This window comes from Larimichthys crocea, chromosome XVII (assembly GCF_000972845.2).
Source record: "Larimichthys crocea isolate SSNF chromosome XVII, L_crocea_2.0, whole genome shotgun sequence".
NCBI lineage: Eukaryota > Metazoa > Chordata > Actinopteri > Sciaenidae > Larimichthys > Larimichthys crocea.
In genome coordinates, this window is record NC_040027.1 from 19,320,987 (window position 1) to 19,342,683 (window position 21,697).

At 39.6% G+C, this 21,697-nt stretch overlaps 2 protein-coding genes across 3 annotated transcripts in view; one reads left to right on the top strand and one right to left on the bottom strand.

Annotated features, from left to right (window-relative positions):
• Nucleotides 1–5,751: 5,751 nt before the first annotated feature.
• lpl2a (lipoprotein lipase 2 a) lies at nucleotides 5,752–11,536 on the top strand. The gene is made up of 10 exons (XM_019262525.2): nucleotides 5,752–5,994; nucleotides 6,823–7,019; nucleotides 7,375–7,554; nucleotides 7,733–7,844; nucleotides 7,958–8,191; nucleotides 8,812–9,054; nucleotides 9,348–9,468; nucleotides 9,723–9,941; nucleotides 10,065–10,172; nucleotides 10,263–11,536. Exons 1-10 carry the CDS (start codon nucleotides 5,895–5,897, stop codon nucleotides 10,282–10,284), a joined length of 1,536 nt encoding a protein of 511 aa, XP_019118070.2. The 5' UTR covers nucleotides 5,752–5,894; the 3' UTR covers nucleotides 10,285–11,536.
• A 1,016-nt stretch (nucleotides 11,537–12,552) lies between these two features.
• The window catches only part of si:ch1073-396h14.1 (disintegrin and metalloproteinase domain-containing protein 10), a 29,638-nt gene continuing 20,493 nt past the window's right edge, over nucleotides 12,553–21,697 (bottom strand). Inside the window, exons 10-16 of one of the 2 annotated variants that reach the window (XM_019257599.2) lie at nucleotides 19,287–19,458; nucleotides 18,983–19,127; nucleotides 18,630–18,813; nucleotides 16,710–16,809; nucleotides 16,204–16,424; nucleotides 13,138–13,280; nucleotides 12,553–13,045 (exon numbers count right to left, since the gene is read on the bottom strand). In XM_019257599.2, coding sequence (XP_019113144.1) covers nucleotides 13,179–13,280; nucleotides 16,204–16,424; nucleotides 16,710–16,809; nucleotides 18,630–18,813; nucleotides 18,983–19,127; nucleotides 19,287–19,458 — 924 coding nt within the window. In that variant the 3' untranslated portion in view covers nucleotides 12,553–13,045; nucleotides 13,138–13,178. Of the gene's footprint in view, nucleotides 13,281–16,203; nucleotides 16,425–16,709; nucleotides 16,810–18,629; nucleotides 18,814–18,982; nucleotides 19,128–19,286; nucleotides 19,459–21,697 lie in introns of both variants that reach the window. The other variant, XM_019257598.2, reaches the window with a different exon arrangement.

Consider the following 21,697-nt stretch of genomic DNA (forward strand, 5'->3'; position numbering starts at 1 on the left):
GGGATTATGCAACCATAGTGTGCTAACATGCAAATGATAGCAGGTCTAAGCAGTTCACTACAACAGCTGTGGCTGATGTTGAACTAAGCCTGACGAGCTGAGTCTGTGGTGACAGAATTTATCCATTACACTGTTAAACGTTTGACAGTATAAATGATTTGGTATTTTGGTTTACTCTGTGTATTTTTTTGGCTTTTGCTTTTATTTGATAGAGACAGCTGAAGAGTAACAGGAAATGTGGGGAGAAAGATGGGGAACAACATGCAGGAAGGGGCCACACAGGTCGGGACTCGAACCTGGGCCTCCGCAGCAAGCCTTCGCATATGGGGCGGCTGCTCTACCGACTGAGATAAATGCCGCCCCGACTCTGTGTATTTTCATTTGAGAAAAAGCGACTACAGTTTGTCTTGTCTCGCAGCTGTGACCCTGCAACAAGGTTAGGGTAGCAAACAGTATCTAGTGTAAATAACTGTAAATTGTAAGTTTCTTCAAAAGGTTTCTCTGTCTTTATAACGAAAGTTTCTATGAGGAGCTTTTGTTGGTAACCTTCATGGCTAAGATAAGGGTCAGCAAGACTTACGAGAAATAACTGAACTTCAAGGTTGGAAACCCCAGAGTTACACCAGGTGCAGGGCAGGAACTATATAAAAAAGCATTTCATTCACTTTTACAGACTCTGAACCACCTTGTGTGTGTGAGGACCTCTGACCTTTCAGCTGAAATACTCATGATACTAATGATAATCTTTGTAATGATGTTCTTACATATTATAGCTGTATCCCCATATTGTCTTCATAACCTAATTTTATTCTGAATCAACAACACTGGTAACTAGCTCACCCCTTATACAAAAGGCTCAGTCCTTGCTGCAGTGGCCTAGAGTTTGATTTTGCTGCATGCTGTCTCCTCACTTTCTTGATACTCTTTGGCTGCAACTATCAAAATATATAGGAGTAACATATTTGTTTGGTCTCCCCCTGGAATTCCCTCCACAAAGTCAAAACTATATGACTGCAAATGTGACAACAACACACCAATAAATGTCTGTTTTTGTACTGAACTGTATCTTCTTTTTTAATTTAACGTTTGATATTCATTTGTTATGGCTCTGTTTGTACGACATGGGGCAGATGGTGACAACACGGATGCTAAGAGTATAATTTGGACTCAGTGACCTGCACATCATAATGTGTGTGAACTCATCCCGTTTAGACACGGATGCAGGAATGTGTTTAACTAAAAACACTGCTGCTGCCCTGTTCACATGCTGCTGTCACTACACAGCCTGTGTAAACATGCTGTAGTCTTTACCAAAAACACAGGTAAACTGCTCACAAGTACATCGCTCTGCACTGCCACTAGTAAAAAACAAAACAAAACTGAAAACCCACAGTGTGTCTTCAAGTAGGTTGTTATTGATACTCTACAGCTGAACTACCTCTCCCTGATGGCTTACAACCATGTTGTGGTCATCCAACACAAAGGTTATTGTAGATCAGTCAACATCTGCAGCCACTTACGGCCCACATACAACATGATATAATAGTACAGGATTATAGGTGGTTGTAATCACTAAGCCAGCTTTGTTAAAAATTCAAAACATATTACGTAACACCTCAATCCACAGTACTGACTGAGGAAAAAATGGTATATATCTCTGAACTACTGACTCCCACTTTGTGGAAAGGAACGAAAGTTTGGATCTGGACAAAGTTAATGAAGTGAAAAATGTTTATGATGACACTTAAGTGATTTAATAAAAAGTTCACTTGACTTCCAAAAAACAAAACAGGGATACTTATGAAGCAATGATCTATAACCACAACTCATTACACTTGGCAAACCATTTTAACTGTCATTATGTAAATCAACATTTTAAGATTTTTAAAGAATTTTATCCCCTTTGGTCGCTTTTAGGATGGAGATTAACAGCTACTTTTGAGGATGAGTTGTTCCTAAAAATAATAAAGTCTAAAGGCTCACTATCTGAACTTATTTATAAATAAAAATTACAATTACAAAACTCAATAAAAAATGTACCTAGTGCAGCACTAGATTGATGTTATGTTTCTGTTACACCCAGTAATAATGAAAGCTAGCATCAGTATCATATTACCCAGAGAACATTTTTGTAGAACAGATGAGTTAAATACAAACAAACTGGTCACAGCTTCCACAACATGACCTTACAACATTTATCTTTTCTCTCACTATGGAAACTTTCCCTGATGACATTGTGTTGTTTGTGGATGGATGTTGTTGAGGCTACAAAGATGACTTTTAAAAGCACGTCCAGTCGCCCGTGCAGACCTGTCAGATCTTCAGTGAGTAAAACAAGAAATCTGTGCTCCACTGTGTTCATGAAAATCAAAAGAACGTATACATGACCTATATATTGTTTTTATTCTTCAGAACCGACTCGATACATCTTTTAAATAAGAAACAGCTGTACAAGAATTTGCCATGCACTATTCATTTCAGAAGAAAGATACACAGTGGGGAATTCTCTTGTTTTGCATTGTGCTTGCATTTCTAGAAATAAGGTTAGAAAACAAGTCTAGGAAAATTCAGGATATTGTATTGTCTCCAAACTTTGTGAAAGCTTTCCCTCTTTGCTGGCATCAACAAATCTCTGCTGTGAAGCTCTGGCGTCTTCCCCACCTCATCACCCTGACGCAGTATTTCCCCCTTGCAAAGATGAGACCAACTGGATCTGAACTGCAGCAGCAGAAGTGGGAAAACAAATGCAGTCACTGCTTTTCGAAGAAAATGTTGTCATCTTCATAGAAGACAGCTCATGAAGCCAGCTGCTCTGCTGTGGGAGCAAAGTCTTGTGCTCTTGTGTGTGCGTTTAAGAGGAAGAGCTTCCATTACACTGTGTGGACTGAACCTCCTGTAGCAGAGAAACAGCAGAGTAAAACATCCTATATTCTGTAGTAAACAAGTGCGCATGGCATCATAAAATCTTATGTTAACTGAGTTCAATCAGGGCAGACAAGTAAATGAAGTAAAGACGATTGTTTATTATAACACATACCATCATATGTGATGATTGAGTCTAGACTCTATAATCGTGATGTCTCTGCGAAAGCTGATGGCAGATGAAATGAGGAAGATAGATAGTGTAGATGATCAGCATGAGCTGTCAGGTTGCTAAGGTTTATTAGTCTATCAGTGACAAGCTTTTCATTTATATATAACATTTATAGCATTTATACCAATATGACTTTTATCAAAAGTCTAATTTCATCCATCTCTCTCTGTTGTGTGCGTTGCTTCGTGTACCTCTCACCTGGTTATCACCTCGCCACTTCCTGTTCATCATCCAATCAACCTCTGCTGTATAAAAGACGGTCTCCCTCTTGGTAACAATGCAACCACCAACCTTGTGTATTTCTTTGAACTTGTTGTTCGACCATGCTCACTTCTGGTTCCAATTAACTGTTTGAACTGATTCTGGTCCCCAGCTGGTGTTTGTGTCCCCGACTGTTTACTATAACAATAGTACGTTCAGATAGCGTTTGTTCAGAGATTTGGCGAACCCTTTGTTTACATTTCATCCACAAGTTGGTCCTTTCAAAAAACATACCGATTATTGTAACAAGTGTTACCATGTCTGTGAACTTTTATTGTTCAATTGGTCACAGCAGCAACCGTGTAACTTTACAACAATCACCTCATCGGCCTCTTGCCCAGATTATCTTGGCATCTTGTGCTGGAGTTTTAGGCAAGAAATCAGCCACTCCGAAGCCAACTCTTGCATGACTGTTAGCACACAATCCCCAGCTGGCATGAACAACATTTTTTACCCAGCTGATGAGTGAAATTCAGACTAACTTGCTGTAATAGCAGTCTGTGAGTGCATTGCATTGGTTTCATTGCAAGCCACCCAAGAGCTTTACTGATTGCAAACTGTGATACACAAGACCCCAGACTTGCTGATGGTGATGATAGGTATGTTAGTCTGTAGAGTTTGAGAACAGGAAGTAATACTGAAACATACCTAAACATGAAATATTTGTCTCTGTTACTGAATCCTGAACAAAACCAGCTACTTGGGTGCAAAAGGGGGTACTCCTGTTCCTAATAGTTCACATTTAGAGCCATGATTGCAGTGTTTTGTTTTGTTTTTACCTCCTCTTACTATCTTAGCATCACATTTTAGCTTAGAAGTAATCACAGATGTATGCATGCAAAATATTTCAGGAAATGCAAAACTTATTTTATATTACATACCTGCAATATCAAAGTGTAACTATTTTCATTCAAAAAGGTAGTATTAAATGTTACTAGATGAATTTATTCAATGAAAAAAAAAAAGAAATCTATATGTGTACCACCTATGGGAGCTTGCGTACCACCAGTGGTACCTGTACCACAGTTTGAGAACCAGTGCTCTACAACATAATTTAGTTTTACTAAATAAACAACAATGAATGTTAATACTCAGAAAAACGTCTTAAACTTAACGATGGAATAAAAATATCTTGTAAGTGTAAAGTATTATTAATTCAGTTTAGTTCTTAAAGGGGAGGTATAATGATTTTTCACATCAAAATCAGATCTTCAGGAGTACAACTGCACAGGGGTGTAGGAAAATGGGGACTAAGTATGCAGAACCATCACATGAGGATGTCCCAAAAAGATACTAGAAAAATCTGGAGGTGTAGAGCTGCTATTAGCATAACACACTCACATCTCTGACTGAGCTGCTGTTAGGTTGCATTATGGGTAATGTAGGCACCAGAGTTTGACAGGGAAGAAGAATGTGTCGAATGGTTGTGCTGCAACAATTCTGAGTGAGTCTGACAGATTTAATGAGTGCAATGCAACATTGGTTAAGTAGTCTTATAACGACTTATAATGCACAAGTTTTTAAAAGGGGCCCAAATGTCCTTAAGAGGTCCATCATGTTCAGCCTTCATCCTGGAATGCGAGGGAGAGATAGCAGTGTAGGTTAACAGGTGACAAATATTGTTAAGTTTGTACATCTGAAGTCTGCATCACACAAACTGACTGAACTTTATCTGATACAGGAGAAGCAGTAAATTAAAGAAAAGAAAAGTTGAAACTCATCTTTTCAAACTAGTTTTTACTTCTTTACTTTTACTATAGTTTATTGTTTTAAATAACTCTAGGTTTCTGTTGTGCTTTTGTTCATAATGTGTGAGTGTTGTGGGGGTATTTTGTTACATTTTGTTTGTATGAAGTATACAAGAGAGCTATGCAACTAAAGTCTGATTGATTAATTGATTGATTGATTAATTGATTGATTGATTGATTTATTGATTGACTGACTGACTGATTGATTGATTGATTGATTGATTGATTGATTGATTGATTGATTGAAATAACACTTTAATTTAGTGTATTTTTTATTTTAGTTGCTTTGTTTTCATGTTTCAAATTCTTGCATGTGTGTCCTTTTTGTATTTTACATTTTTTGTATGAAACTTATACAAATTAAGTATTATTATTACAGTTAACATGCAGACCCATGCGCAGTGAGTTTAACCATGCAGTAGTGCTGTACTTCATTCCTCATGTTGGGCCTATATATCATGTGGTGGAAACATAAATTTAACAAAGATAGAAACATGATTTTAATGAAGGTATGCTGCCAAACGGTGTTGTTAAGCCTTCTCATAAAGCAGTCTAATGATTTACTTTACACATAGCTTTCCATTCCCCGCCCGAGGGTCAGCAGCCAATGGCTTGTCAGAAGTGCTATTTAAGACGCGGACAGTTCAAGGTGGTTCAGATATCAGCGCTCTGCGCGCAACAGGACGCACTAAACCGAGTCTGAGAAACGGAACGTACAAACTTCTGCTGCCACTTGTGATTTTATTCATTGTTAAAGACGTTTTCTCTCAAAGGAAAAAGTTACAAAAGAAATGAAAGCGTGGCAGACTCGTTTTCTGTACTTTCTGGTGTTGAATGCAGCCGTGCAGTATGTGACTTCTTTGGAAGAGGAGCTCGCCGATTCTATTTTTGGTGAGTTTAAACTTCAGCTCTGTCTCACACACACACACACACACCAGCAAACTGTATGATCCGATCCGATACAGATAGAAAAAAAAGTCTTGTATGAAGGAAATGGGTGTGCGCAGTGTTTGTGTTTGAGCCGAGTGTGTAGTTTGGACTCTGAGAATAACGTTAACGGTCTCAATGAGATACCATGTATCACGTGTGTATGACTAAACTTGTCTTTGTGCTTTTTGGCCAATTTCCAACTCTTACTAACTACTATTGGCTGTGAGAGTCAAGGTGTTTGTTTTCCACCATCAGATATCACAGGAAGGACAGGGTTGTAAAAGTATTCAGGCTACAACATGAAATGAGTCACTTGACCATTTATGTTTACAATACTGCTCCAACTTTGCAAATGTATGTGAGGGTCCTGTATCCACCTCCCCACCCCCAACTTTGAAAACCAGCACAACCCCCAGTTGAGTTGAGTCAGCTGACTATGTCAGGACCACTGAAACTTTGGGCAGATTATAGTCGGTGAGATGGCAGGAACAAAGCTGGGGAAAAGCTTGGTGGTTTCTATGGAGCTCAGTCTGACGAAGTGAACCCCTATAACCCCTGAGGACTGATCTTGTCTAAGGTGGAAGCTCATTTACTGAGGGGCCCCTACGAGGGGGCCAGTGCTTATTGGATCCAGTCACTCATTTAGCTAGTCAGGCGTCTCGGACCGCCCAGCCAGAACATTAGATCAGATTTACACATCTGACAAAAAACATCAGCTACACAAAGGAACTTATTCTTAAATAACACATTTGTTATTTAATGTAATGCATTAACCTTCTTCTCCTTCAGGTAACTTCCTCGACCCTATAAAAGACGTGTTGGACCCCAAGGATGCCGCCAATCAAACTGTTGCCAAATTCTCTCTCCGAAAACCGTCCGACCCCGATAATGACCTGTGCTACATTGTTCCCGGCAAGCCCGACTCGCTGGCAGCCTGCACCTTTAACAGCACCTCCAAAACCTTTCTAGTAATCCACGGATGGACGGTGAGATGCTTCAGCTTGTTGTGACTTGCCCCTGTTTTTAAAATACCTACAGGCTCTTCTCATTCGGCTATGCTTTGGTTTAGACACAACCTCTGTGTCTGTTAACCTGTCATTATTTCACCAAATTGCAGTGTCTATGAGTCCAACGACATTTACAAAATTCACTTTCTTGACAAGCATCAACATGTTGGAGTTGATGCCAAAGAACATGCTTTATCAGAACTGGAGCTGGCTCCAATTTCAACTAGCTTAACTAGTTCTTCCTGAACTTTAGAGAATCTGAAAATCACTGTTTTATTATTAATAACAGCCTTGTTGCAATGTAACTTTAATGTTTTGACCATCATGTCAACAGCTGAGTGGTATGTTCGAAAGCTGGGTGGCTAAGCTGGTGTCGGCGCTGTACGAGAGAGAGCAGACGGCAAACGTCATCGTTGTGGACTGGCTCAACTCGGCACAGAACCACTATGTGGTGGCAGCTCAGAACACCAAGGCGGTGGGACAGGAGATCGCTCGCTTCATTGACTGGATCGAGGTCAGTTTCACGTGTTTCCCTGGCTTCTTTCCTAAATGTTTCACCCATCACTCTTGTTTTCACCAACCACTGAAAAAAACAAACCTGTTTGAGCTTCACTTATAAAGCTATCCTCTTCGTCATTTGTTTATCATCAAAGGTGTTTCCTAAATCTTATTTTCATTAATGTCCTTTACAGGAGACCACCAACATGCCTCTTGATAACCTCCACCTCATTGGCTACAGCCTTGGGGCTCACGTGGCAGGATTTGCTGGAAGCCATGCGACCAATAAAGTCGGACGAATCACTGGTAAACACAACATTTGACACAATAATAATAATTGATAGCACATCTCGTTATGTTCAGTTTATTAAGAGTTGATTGGTTAATCTATTGTTACCGCTCCCTGTCTCTGTCTGCAGGTCTGGACCCAGCTGGTCCTGACTTTGAGGGGATGCACGCCCACAGGCGTCTCTCCCCAGACGACGCTCACTTTGTGGACGTCCTCCACACTTTCACGCGGGGCTCTCTGGGTCTCAGCATCGGGATCCAGCAGCCCGTCGGCCATGTAGACATTTACCCCAACGGAGGCAGCTTCCAGCCAGGCTGCAACCTCAGGGGGGCCCTTGAGAAGATCGCCAACTTTGGGATATTTGGTGAGAACAGCTTATAATGCAAAATACACGGCTCTAGGACCTTTTTTCCATCATTCATTCTCAAGTATCATTGTAGTTTAGGGTTTTTAAATGTTGAAAATAATTAACAGTTTGTTGCTGAAATGAACACCTAAAAGCACCTTCTGAGTCATATTTCATCCTGATAGATTACTGAAATAGTTAAGACAACTTTACGTACACTTTTCCATAAATAATAGTCATTGTGATAGACATTACTGACCATGTGTGCTGTTTTTACACAGTTTAAAAAGACAAAAAACAGATTTTGGCATCACATAAAACATGCAGCCGGTCCATTAGACAGTGAACTGCGGTTATTCACACACAGTCCAGCAGCTTCGATAATACTGTGGCTATCCGCCAATAATCTGTCTCAGCAGTGAACATTGTTACTGTCACTTGCACAATGAGTCTATTCACAGCACTCTGAAAATAAACAGAGGGCCCCAACATGGTTGAGGAAAAGTCAGATACAATATCAGCCTGGCTGAGTTGGTAAAGCAAATGTATCGAGAGTGTCCCGAGTAGAGGAATGGAAATGTAACAAGAAGACACGATTATGTGTTACACTAAACCTCGTTCCCTCTCTTCCTCTGCAGCTATCACCGATGCAGTCAAGTGTGAACACGAGCGCTCGATCCACCTGTTCATCGACTCTCTGCTGAACGAGCAGGAAGCAGCCAAGGCCTACAGATGCGGCAGCAACGACATGTTTAACCGCGGCATGTGTCTCAGTTGCCGTAAAAGCCGCTGCAACACGGTGGGCTACGACATCAGCAAGGTCCGCAAGGCACGCAACGTTCAGATGTACACCAAGACACGAGCCTCCATGCCTTTCAGAGGTTAGTGGACTACATCAGTAGAGAATAAGAGGCACTGTTTTGTTTTCAGAGTTGCATTATTTTACTACTTAACAAGAGTCAGACGAAGGTCCAATGGCTAATTCTATAAAATCCTATGATCCTATAAAAAATGTGATTAAAAAGGAATTAAAAGACTTCCTGAATTTCTGGTGGCTTAGATTGCAAAAGTCTGCAGCTAAACCGACTAAAAGTTGGCACGGTTTCATTACACTAACATACACGCATGTTTAAAAATCATCCTAAATGGGGTTGAATTTATGTTCTTCTTACAGTTTACCACTATCAGCTGAAGATCCACTTCTCCAGCAAAGTGAACCGTTCAGAGATGGAGCCTTCACTCACCGTCTCACTGTACGGAACAAAAGGAGAGTCAGAAAACCTGGAGCTTAAACTGTGAGTGGGTACACTACAATCCATCATAAAAGAAAGTTACAGCACTATGACTTGCATATTGAAAGTTTTATGAGTTGTTTTGTTGTCGCACAGTAGAAAGAAAACAGCATGATAAAACCACACACTGCAAAGTTTGCTCTTGCTATATGTGGTTATGTCATGATTTATGGTGCAGAGTTTATTAGTTTGTATATTATATTTCTACTGGTTACGAGAGAGACACCAACGCTCCTCTTTTAATTTGTTTCTGGCAGAAAGGAAAAAATCGCTACAAATAGGACACATTCATTCCTGCTAGTGACGGAGAAAGATATCGGAGATCTCTTGATGTTGAAGTTTAAATGGGAGGAGACAAACGGTTGGTCAGCTGCCAACATGTTGAAGATGGTTTCTTCTTGGTGGTCTGGTGACTCAGACAGCGCTGACATGGAGGTTCACAAGATCCGCATCCGAGCTGGCGAGACCCAACAAAAGTACGTTGTGCTTTATTGGGGAAAAATGATTTATTATATATGTTGGTAATGCAACAAAAACAGACTATTTTTGCATTATTTCCAGTAGTGGATGAAGAGCTCATACATGAATTTCGTTTTCAGGATGGTGTTCTGCGTAAAAGATCCCGAAGCTCCGAAGTTAACACAAGAGGTCACGTTTGTTAAATGTAAAGATGCATGGAGGACAAACTCAAAACGAGCTCCAAAAAGGTAAGTTAGCCTCAACCTGCAAGTTTCTTTAGTCACTATTAACATTCCTGCTAATGTTGATTAGTGACGACAAACATTTCTTTGTTGTAGAATAACTCTGGAGAACCACTGACCTCGAAGAAAAGACCTCCTCTGTCCATTTCAGCACTTAAAGTAAATAATTTATACACCTGTAACTGTAATTTTATTTCTCATAATTATACAAAAAACTCACTGCCTTGTATATATCCACAAATGTATGTTTGTTATTTAAAACAACATGTATGTGAATACTGTAAAATATTATGTAAAGAGCTGTTTTTATGACACATAACTAACTAACTACCATCGTCTTTGGTGCATCTTCTGCTTCCAAAGACATGGAAAGTCACTTGAGAGCCTCACATACTGAGAGGTACGACTGACCGGATTTACCTTAATAGTTCTGGAGGTACTGATGTTGTATAAAGTAACATTTTTATATTATAGCAACCACTGTGAATAAAATGCCCTCTAGTTGTCTGTGGACGTCTGCAGACTGATGCCACTTCTCAAAAAGAGGGGAGCATAACCGTTAAGGTGTTTTATGCAATAGGGTACACTTCATTTACCTTTCATGTATTACATACAAAGCATTCACCACTGTGGCTCTCAGCACTGTATGTGATTGTGGGACCTGTAACAGTGTGCCTTACTGTAAACAGTTACCAGAAGTAAGCTGTTTAAATTCAAATGGTCTTAACTTTATGTTTTTCACCTCACTGTGCTTCATCATTGTTATCCTATGACCTTTTACTGAAACATACGAACAATGCAAAAGTTTTTGTTGTAAACTTGTTTGTGGTATTTGTACTGCTACACCTCTGCAGTGTTAATGTAAATGTTACATTGAAGCTGTTACCTTAAAGAAGACATTTTGTCTGCCATGATTCCATTTAAGTGGCTAAATTTAAAGAGGTACGTGTGTTGTACTGTTTATCATGAGACGCCCCTTGACTCTTAATTTCTTCTGTGCATTTGACTTTATAAATCTTGACTGAAGCTCTTTTATTCACAATTATATTTCCAGTTCTGTGAGCAATATCTAAACCTCGGCTCTTTAGAGATCGGTACTGTAATCATTGTGACTTCATTTCCACCTAAAAGTGTGGAAATGTTTAACTTTTGCACTGAAAACAGGGGAAAAGATGTTGAACCACGTTACTTGTACAGTCATGTAAATACTGTAATACAGATGATTTTTATAGTAGGGAACACTGTTAGTTGTATATTTTTATCCCTCGCTGAATTTAATCTGCAAAATGCATTTCTATAATCTTTTGTACAAAGTTGTAAATATCCACTGTACTGTATAAATCCTTTAATAAACCAAAACTGCCATCTGAGAACATCCTGAGCCTGACATTTATTTTAGAGTTGTGACATTGAAAAATGATAACAAATTTCGTTATATCAGCAGTGTTTGATTGAAACATTTCTAAATATTTAAACTCTTGCATGTTGTTGATATAAAATGAGGAATTCTTAAACTGTGTGATTTCTTTATGTCCTTGAAGTTTTGACACCACTGTGTTTGGTTGACTGTGTCAAGGTGACCCAAGAGATAGTCATTAGCTTTACCACCAGTATGCCTTTCACTCATCACATGTAAATCACTACTGATGGTAGGAGTGTTCAGATCCCTTGCTAAGTTTGAGTAAAAGTGCCAATACAACAATTAGAGTACTCCATTGTCTGTAACCCCATGCTCATTAGGGTCGCGGGGGGCTGGAGCCTATCCCACCTGACTTTGGGCAAGACAAGTTGGCAGTTCATCCCAGGGCACAAATGGTGCACCTACGGGCAATTTAGAGTCACAAAATAACTTTGGACTATGAGAGGAAGCCAGAGGATCTGGTGAGAACCCACGCCGATATGAAGAGAACATGCAAACTCCACACGGAAAGCCAAGGTTCAAACCAGGAATCTTCTTGCTGTGAGGTGACAGTGCTAACCACTGCACCATCATGTAAAAATACAGCAGTTTTATCAATAAAATGTAGTTGAGGTATCTAAAGTAGTTTATACTATTTTACATAGTGGTTCCCAACATAGGGGTTGGGTGCCCTCTAAAAGGGTCACAAGAAAAATCTGAGCAGTTGTGAGATGATTAATAAGAGAGGAAATAAGTTTTGAAATTGAAGTGAATTAAGATAAGAATTAAGATAATGACAATGAAACCAGTTTAGAGCAGAAATGTCTCTTTGATTGAGAACTGCTATCACCTCGTGGTTCAAACGTATTTCTACCTATAGGTGTCTAATAAGAAAAGTGGAATAACTACAAAGTTAAAGTTTCGTAAATTAGAAATATGGCATAAGTACCTGAGTAAATGTTAATCTGTAAATTAATGGTAAATGAATACAGACATGTTTACTGTTACTTTATTAACTTAAACATTTGTAGACAAACAATAAAAACGACATTTTCATGACAGCAGTTACGACAGCAGGTCCTGCTAAGAGGACCACCAATTTCCACTTGATAAAGTTTAACTGTAATGGAAAGCTGGATGGTCAACATGACTGAACTTAGCAGCGTTGAAGTTCAAATACAGCAGTAAGGACACTGCAGGGCATCAAGTCCCATCAGGGGCAGCTTTAAGTCACTGTACGTGTTTAATGCTATGTAGGTCTATCTAAGAGGGGTGACTTGGCACCAACAACAACATTTTCCACAACACATGCATCACTGCAGATTCTCACCATTTCTTGAAACGTGAACAGAAAAGTCACACATGGAAAAAAAAGAAACGGCAGATGTCTGATGACGTAGGCAAAGGTATCAGGTAACAAAAACAGTGTGAGACATGTTGAGCGGGTGTGCATGTCTTCACAGGTCACCTGCAGATCATGCTGTTTGAGACGTGGAACAAAATTGATTAAAAAGAGTCTCTTCTGGGGTTAGAAATCCCAGATTTAATATATACACGTCATCGTGATGATACCTGCATTCCCAGAGGTGACAGGGTTAAAAGGCCAGAGGTCACTACAAGTCACTAGTGTCCAGCTTGCGGCCACAGAGGCAGACGGTGCAGCCCATCACTCCAGACAGAGTCAAGATAGCCAGTAGGATGACCCACCAATGTGCCTGCAGAGGATAAACAAAAACATTGCATTGTATTGAATATGATTTCTAAAACGCTAAAATATGACTTTTATTGTGGTAATTGGAGAAATGTTTTCCAGTGAATTTCAACTCCAGTAAACTAAAAACATTAACCGTCGTCATTAGCTCGTTGCTAGTTTTTGGGTGATTGCAGCTGCAGAAACGTAGTAAATAAAATATGACAAACCATTCAAAATCTGGATGACACTGACTCATTTAAAAATGCAACAAAAGACATTTAGCTAGTGACTTCAGTTTGAAAGAGTTTTCAGTGAGTAAGGCTATAAAGAAATGTAACAAGAAACAAGTAAATGACAAACTAAATATTGAATTAGTTAGTTGAATTACCAATTAAATTCAACTAACCAATAAAAAGAGGTGAAACTAATTATTTTTTTGCGATTAAAAAAATCCGCCAAATTATTTCCCATAATTTCAGTCCAATGTAACGTCTTCACGTCTTGTTTTGACCATGACAATATTAATTTACAATAAAAGAAATTTCTCTCATTTTTGCTTGAAAGATTAATTAATCTGTTGATTGACTAACTGATTAGTTCAAACTTGTATCATAAATTCTTTTAGCTCACAAGGTTCATCCACATGAAGTATGTGCTGCTGTTATCTTTGGGACAGTTGGCAGCATGTTTAGTTTAGGTTCATTTTAACCCCTGGAGGCCATATAAATAGATTGTTATGTTATGTATTTGATGTCATGTTTTTGTTTGAACATTTGAACTATTTAGGCCACCACCAGAACAGCGTATGACTCTGCAGCTCTGCACATTAGACAGTCTGCAACATGTTAAAAAAAACAGACAATGCTTCCTGAAGTAAAGGGTCATTTCTGTCTGCAGTGAAACGGATGGATGATTCGTGAGGTGCTCTTCAGCCCAAATGGGCATTCCTGATTCTCCATGCATTAATGAGAGAGTAAACCCCAAAAGCAGCTGAAGACTGAAGACAGCTGAACATCAAGGCAGAGAGTTTAGAAAACACTGAGCTGAGCTTAAGATGAGACCTCAGGCAAACATCTGCTGCATCCTAACAAAGACGAGGTCCTCACTTATAGCATGAGGTAAATAATTATTTACAACATGAGCTGATGGCCAGAGAACCGCTAATCATAAGTCAGTGCAACAGCTTCAGGTTCAAATTTATAAATGTAACACACAAGGACCTGATTGAGGACATATTGCTTTACAAAACATACATAATAGAACTCATATTATGTGATAATGAATTAGACACCATCAGGTTTAGGATTAGGCTTTTAAAATAGTTTGGCAACTGACTCGATGTGCGTGGCGGAGCTTTCATTTTAAACAAAACCAGGTTTGTTTACATTCACATTGCGTATCCTGTAGGCTCAACAAACTTTTTTTTGGCACGTTTCTCCCTTTTAAGTCCATTATCAACAGCAGCTGTTACTGCTCTGTGCGGTCAGCTCAAAGGACCTGTGTTTAGGATTCAGTGCCATCTAGCAGTGTAGATGCTGATTGCACCCACCTCACCTCATCCTCTGTTTCCAGGCATGAAGAAACTAGTATTGTCACGAGGCCAGCATCATGACAGTTTTGGCGTTGTGTTTGTCTGTACTGTTTGTTTCTGTTCTGTCTCTACCTGTTTGTATGTCTGTTACGTTCCCCTCCCCCTTGTAACATCTGCTGGATCCGCTTACCTCCCACTCCACACCTGCCCTGCTGCTACAATCAAGCCACCTGGTTTCCATCAGCTCATCACCCAGTCTGCATTTAGTCCTTGTCCCTATCGTCATTCAGTACACATAGTTTTTTAGCCTTTTGAACCAGTTGCTGGTCGGTTCATAATCTAAACCTGTTGTCTCTTTGTTCAGGTCATGTCCTGCTTGCAAGCCTGCCTGCCAACCCAGCCATCACTTTAAGCCCTCCTGCAGCTATTTCCCCCCAGGAGCCACTCTCAGCCCATCACCCCCTTGGACCAGCACCCCTCCTTCCCTACACCACCCTCATCACAAATGAACTTTTTCTTTTGACAGTTGGTTGAGTTCTTTTGCTAAGTCGTGACAAGTATGTCTTAAAGAAACTATGGTGGCTGCAAAATACATGTGGAAAAAGGCCCTATCAAGAGTCTTTGTTTACTTTGTCTGTTCTGGGCTACTGTAGAAACATGGTGGACTCAGTGGATGAGGACCTGTAGCATCTGTAAAGATCTCAAAAGCATTGTTTTTTTTGTTTTTTTCAGGTGATTATAAACTAATAACACGGTTATGCATATTATAGTCCATTTCTGCCATATTCTGTAAATAGAGCCCCCAATACATGCATACTACACCTTTCAATGTACAGCACAAGATTTAAACTATAGAGGAACCTGCTCATTAACTACAATGAGCTACTGGTCATACCAGACTAAGTAAGGCACTCCAGGAGTGCATTGAATTGAGTGAGGGGTGCAATTTTGTTACTTATAAATTCAATTCTGTTTAGACACAAAGCAAAGTGAACTGTTGTTTGTACATGTTATTGTATGTCCATGAAGCAGATTAATAAAACCTGATACGCACAAATGTTTTGCACTTAAATGGACACGTTTTAAAATCAATTTGTGCTGTCCAAGGATCTTTCCACTAACTTTGGATGTAATCATTTCATTTCACTTCTACACTGCACTTTGCAACCAGACCAAGAACACCGTTGTTTTTCTTTCAAAACCTTAATCTTAAAGGTTTCATACTGTTTTTTTTATTGTGGTGAAGTAAGAAAAGTTTTTCTAAAATCTCCTTTGACATGTCACATGGACTGATTTTAGCAGTTCATTCATGTTATGACATCCATATTATCTGTTCTTCACGTTTTGATGTGCCATCCGAAAACATCTTGTGAATGTGTGCGTTATTAAACTTAAAATCACAGGGGACATTCACCTTCATCCACTCTGCTATGTCATCGAAGTCATCCAGATGTAGAAAGGAGTTTTTCAGTCTTGCGATGGGGCCATCTGCATCCAGCAGACGACATACGTGGAATTTATCACAGTATCCCTGGTTCCCTGAACATGGAGCTCCACTGACCAATGGCAATGGCTTTCCTTGGAAGTGACGGGTCAACACAGAGGAGGTGGTGCTGGCACACGTCTCAGGCTTATCTGCCATTGACACAGAGAAAATCGAATTAAAATATACCAATATATACATAATTTAACCATTTAAAGCTAGATCACGGACACTGAACTTGAAGGAAACCAAAGCATTAAGGACAACTGACTGTAACTCACACATTCAAAGCCCCTTGGCCTTACTTATTCCATTGTCTAATGGTAAACAGTGATGTATGATGGTAACCTCAGTACAAATTGACACAGGCTGACATGTTGAGACACAAAGTGTAAACACATTCCTCAGTAGTAGAGGACAGTTGGACCGATGGTTACCGGGCTGCTGACAGCACATGTGGCATTTCTCCTTCATGGAGCGTCCTGGACAGTCACACTGCTGCAGGCTGTGCCTCACACACACAGACTCAGTACAGACCTGCAGAGAAAAACAGACTCATTAAGAGTTTATAAGAAAATGACTGGAAAAACTGAGAAAGAGTAAGAGTAAAATCATAAGCAAACCACAGCAGATTATGCCTGTCAAAGTTTTATTTGATACTTCAATATTGAAATAGTAAGTAGTAACTGCTTCAAGCTGGACTTTCTATAGGTTGTGCTAACTAACAATTAATTGGAGGGAAGATATACCTGTTCAAAATGTGGTTGGTTTAAATGTCCCTTCTTTTGGATAAATTTATGCCCATAAAAACTTGGTAAATAATAATAAACATCCATCCCTGTACATTTATTTGTGGGTGATGTGAAAGTCTATCAGCAACCTCTTGAAACAGGACAAGTAGAAGTTTACTTTAGGGTGTGTCAAGTACAACATGACATCATTGTTGGGTGTGGTTACAGGGCCAACAAACACACTTCAGACCACACACAGGTGAAACACTCTTTTTCAACCTGGTGTTCTTTATGATGTTAGACAGATCAAAATCCTTACAAATATAAATGTGTTTATGCATCTGTGTTTGTTTATTTTGCATTTCACAACACATTGCACAATACATTCAGCACAGATGAAAGACATGTCTGGTTTATGGAGACAAATTTTACTTTTTCCCAGACTTTGGGAACGCATTCTGGAAAATTTATCTTCGCTTTGTCATGTAATTTCCTGACATGTGGTTTTGCAAATTGTATATTCTTCAAAAGTCTGAAATCTAGTTTTAAGATTTGGCTCATTTGGACAGATGAATCAGTGTTCCTGTTTTCTGTGTAATTGAAAAGAATTTGAGCAAATATCAAAACAATATGAGTCGGTTGAATATGAACACTGTAACTACACCTTCATTGTTGGATACCCTTTTCTCAGATTATTACATTCCTGCATCCCCTTCAAAAGTCCATTTGTTATGTTTCTGGACCTGGTCATCAGAGGTGAACTCTGGAGAGTAATATATCCACCATATATAATGAAGCAACATCCACAGCTGGAATAAACTGCTCAGAGGGCAGTGTATCAACAGATGGACCACAGAGGGAATTTGATCAAGATGAAAATTTTTATAGCATTATACATGGTTGTCTCATGGTTACATGGATTAAATCAGATCTTTTCTTGGTAATCTTGTGTTATAATGTTGTGTTTGTTTAGAAATAAAGTAGATTGTGAGCGCACTTACTGGACACTCAAGCATTGATTAAATCCAGAACTTCACATTAGTTTATATATAAACAGGAACAGGAACGTGACGTGACACTGGATCAGTTTATATGAATAACAGTATCATGTAAACAATAATATATAAATAGCTAAAACTTTTCTAATAATTTATGCAACCTTTTTGAAGAAAAGAGAACTGCAACAAACTAAGAGGATGCTCTTGGAAATTACTGCTATCATCACTTACAGGTTTTAAAGATCCACACAGGTGTGTTTGCCCGTTTTATAGCATATTCCACAAGCTGTATTTCATTGCCCTCTCTGGTTAAAAGTCTCATCATCACTTCTGACAACATGCAGGATCAGTGATAGGTCTCAGTGGTTGGTGTGGCACATGTAACCACATCCAACAGTGATGTCACAGTGTACTGACATACCCTGCAGTACATGTCTACATCACTGCAGCAGGTTGTAAAGTAAGATAAGATTTTCAGCTGTTGTTAGGTTGTTCTTTAACTGCAAATCATATATATAGATTGGAATTTAAATATATTTTCGATTTTTTTCTATTCATTTCAAAACAGTACGAAAGTCAACACATAAACTGACTAGCTTGTTGGTCAATGTAATTGAGGCTTCCTCACCCCGTTCAGGCAGACACGTGTGCCCTGACTGCAGACTGTGAGGTTTTCTTTGGCGCTTGGCTCGGGGCAGACCGAGGAGAGGCCTGAACACACAGCCTCTTTCTGACAGTCTGTCTCCTCATCACAGGTCTGACCTGCCGGCTTCAACACGCAGTCCTGACCGCAGCACAGGCCCTGACTCGGACTGACGGATGAACATCATATACATATATTCAGTGAGAGATAAACATGGAGACACATATAGACAAAACAAAGACACAGCTATAAGATAGAAAACCTACAGAATAGTAGATGAATGTGATCTGCATGCAGCAACTTATCCTAAAGTTTGTGTATGCTTATACGCGTAGTACCTGCAGACTTTACCAGGCTTGAGGCGACACTGGACTCCCACAGGCTGTTTAGCGCTGAAGCAGCAGAGGTCTGTGTCATTGTGACCGACATCACACTCCTCACCTTCCTCCACAATCTGGTTTCCACAGATGGGCTGATCGCTGACTGGCCAAAAAGAACAGAGACAGATAAACACATGCAAGTAAATACACAAAACACACCCCAAAGGTCAAGACAAATTACAATTATTTACAATGACTAATGCACTGCATAAACATTTGGTGTTGACTCTGCACGGCAACACACAAGTGGACAGTGCCTCACCCACAAAGCAGTCATCCTTCTTTAGCTTCAGGGTCTTGCTGATGTGTTCGATGCTGCAGGGCGAGAATTTATCGTTGTTTTCTCGCACCTCATCTGTGGCGTGAGGAAACATCAGGTACCGGCCTTTACCACCGGAGGAGCCGAGGTTCCCACAGTTTGAGCCCTCATCGTGCTGGAAGACAGACAAAGGACCCAAAATTTACTGTTTTTTGGCTTAAGTTATGTGTCACAGTGAATAAATATTTACATTTCCATTAAAAGTTATCAGCTTTAGAGTAGGGAGAAACACATTGAACCAAACTGAGAGCATGTTTCCATCCTAAATCCCAGATGAGGGGATTAAGTCCCTTTTATATATGATCTCAGTAGCTTGTAATATAGAAGGTCATTTAAGGCCAGACTTTTCTGTTATCTTGTATGTTCAAATAATAGAAAAACACATCTTTTATGCAGTCAAAACATGGAATCTGATGGCCCTGAAACAGCAGAGAAATGTCATGTTCCACATGTGGGACACCAAGGACAGAACAGAGAGCTCCTCCTGCTTTAGTCAGACGACGTATTTGTGAAACATTACCTGGAACTCGTGCTCTCTGGATGTCAGACTCACTGGTGAATTAAGAGACCAAAGGGGTTGACTTGAAATTAACGTGGACCCATGTGGAGGAACATGTTTTGATGTGGGAGCTTCTGCATCTGTTCTTCATTAGTTTGATGGATATAATAAGTGCTAATTTTATAGTCCTCACTATATCTGTCAATATCTGCAACGCTGGGGTTAGCATGACTACATGTCAGCAGATGTTGGTGCAGTGTTCATCTCATGAAGCTGACTTAGTCTTGAGTTTCCACTGAAATGTCCTGTTCTCTTTGCTTCAGCCATTTTGTTGTATCTTAGGTCAAATCTGCAAAGGTTACACAGTCACACCAACACTTTGCCTTTGCTGCAGTAGTCATTATGGCGGAAAGTAGTAAAGTATGGGTACTCTGCTCTGTGAATTATCAGATTTCCTGTGCTTCCTGTTTACTTCTTGAACACCTGTAGTGGTTTTACAGATGCTGTTACCACAGACATAACCTTGATGGAGTTTCAAGACCAAAACAAGCCGAAACAAAACAAAAGAATGAAGTATTTCTCTTCCAGGAAACAGTCTACATTTCATGTTGTGGCTCGTCACGACTGTCTTTTGTGTTGTAGATTTATCTTAATTCTGTTTGTTTGAGGAATTTACACTGGAAAATTATCTGCTTCCAGATATTCCCTTGTGAGAATTAGCTGCTTTAATTCACCATATAAAATAGTAAATTGAATATCTTGGTGTTTTGGACTGTTTGTCAGACATTTGAAGGAGTTTTATAGTCAAAACAACCTGTGACGTAGGCTGTACGCCATTAATGCGAATGCATTAACACAACATTCAACACATATAAATCAGCTTATTATCTTTAATCAATAAAAACAACTGTAATTGTTAGTTGCTGCCCTACTTTCAAGGATATGTGTGCACAAAGTGTAGCAAGAAATAAATGTAATGAATGAGAGGGCGACGACAAAAGAATTTTTACTATATTTACTACTACTTTACTTGCTACTATTATTTATTTTCCACCTGAGCAGCAGATCTGATGAGATCTTTATGCATGTTTGGCCACAAGAGAAGTAGGCCAAAGGCCGAAGCAGCTCTGTGAACCCAGAATTCACAGTCACATCACAGCCCACTCCTATTTCCTGCACCATGCCACCCATAAATCTCAGGTGAAGCTCATGTTCAGATCTCGTCATGTGCTTCTTCCAGCCTGGAAACAATGAGATATGCCTGTCACAGGAGCCAGTGCACCAGCCCAGAGTAGGAGAACTTAGTTTAATTTATAGGAAAGCTGCAGGGTCAGACATAGCAGAACTAATCTGCTCAGGAACGCCTCTTTGGTGTGTGGAAGTGTGAATAACAGAGCGCAGGGTGAAAGGAAACTGAGCAGCGCTGCTGGCATGTTGGACTGTGAGAGAAAGGTAGCAGGTGCTGGCAGCCATCACGTATGCAGTGATGTATGTGGATTTGTTTATATATAAGCTGTGTGTTGTTATGGTGGGGGTCGATCCCAGTGGGAGAAGAAGTATTCAGATCCTTTACTTCAATAAAAGTACTAATACCACAATGTAAATATACTTCATTACCATCAGTCTTGCATTTATAATCCTACTTTGTATGGGGCTCTGTTTACAGAATATGTCACAAATTCAATATAATATGTATGTATAACTATGTTTTCTAGTGTATAATCACCTGACTATGAAAATTGTTTTGGCCTTTTATATCTACAGATGCCATGGGTCCTCTTCCAGGGTGTTCACCATGTTTCTACAGTAGCCCAGAATGAACACACTAAACATACAGCGTTCGACAGGTTTTTCT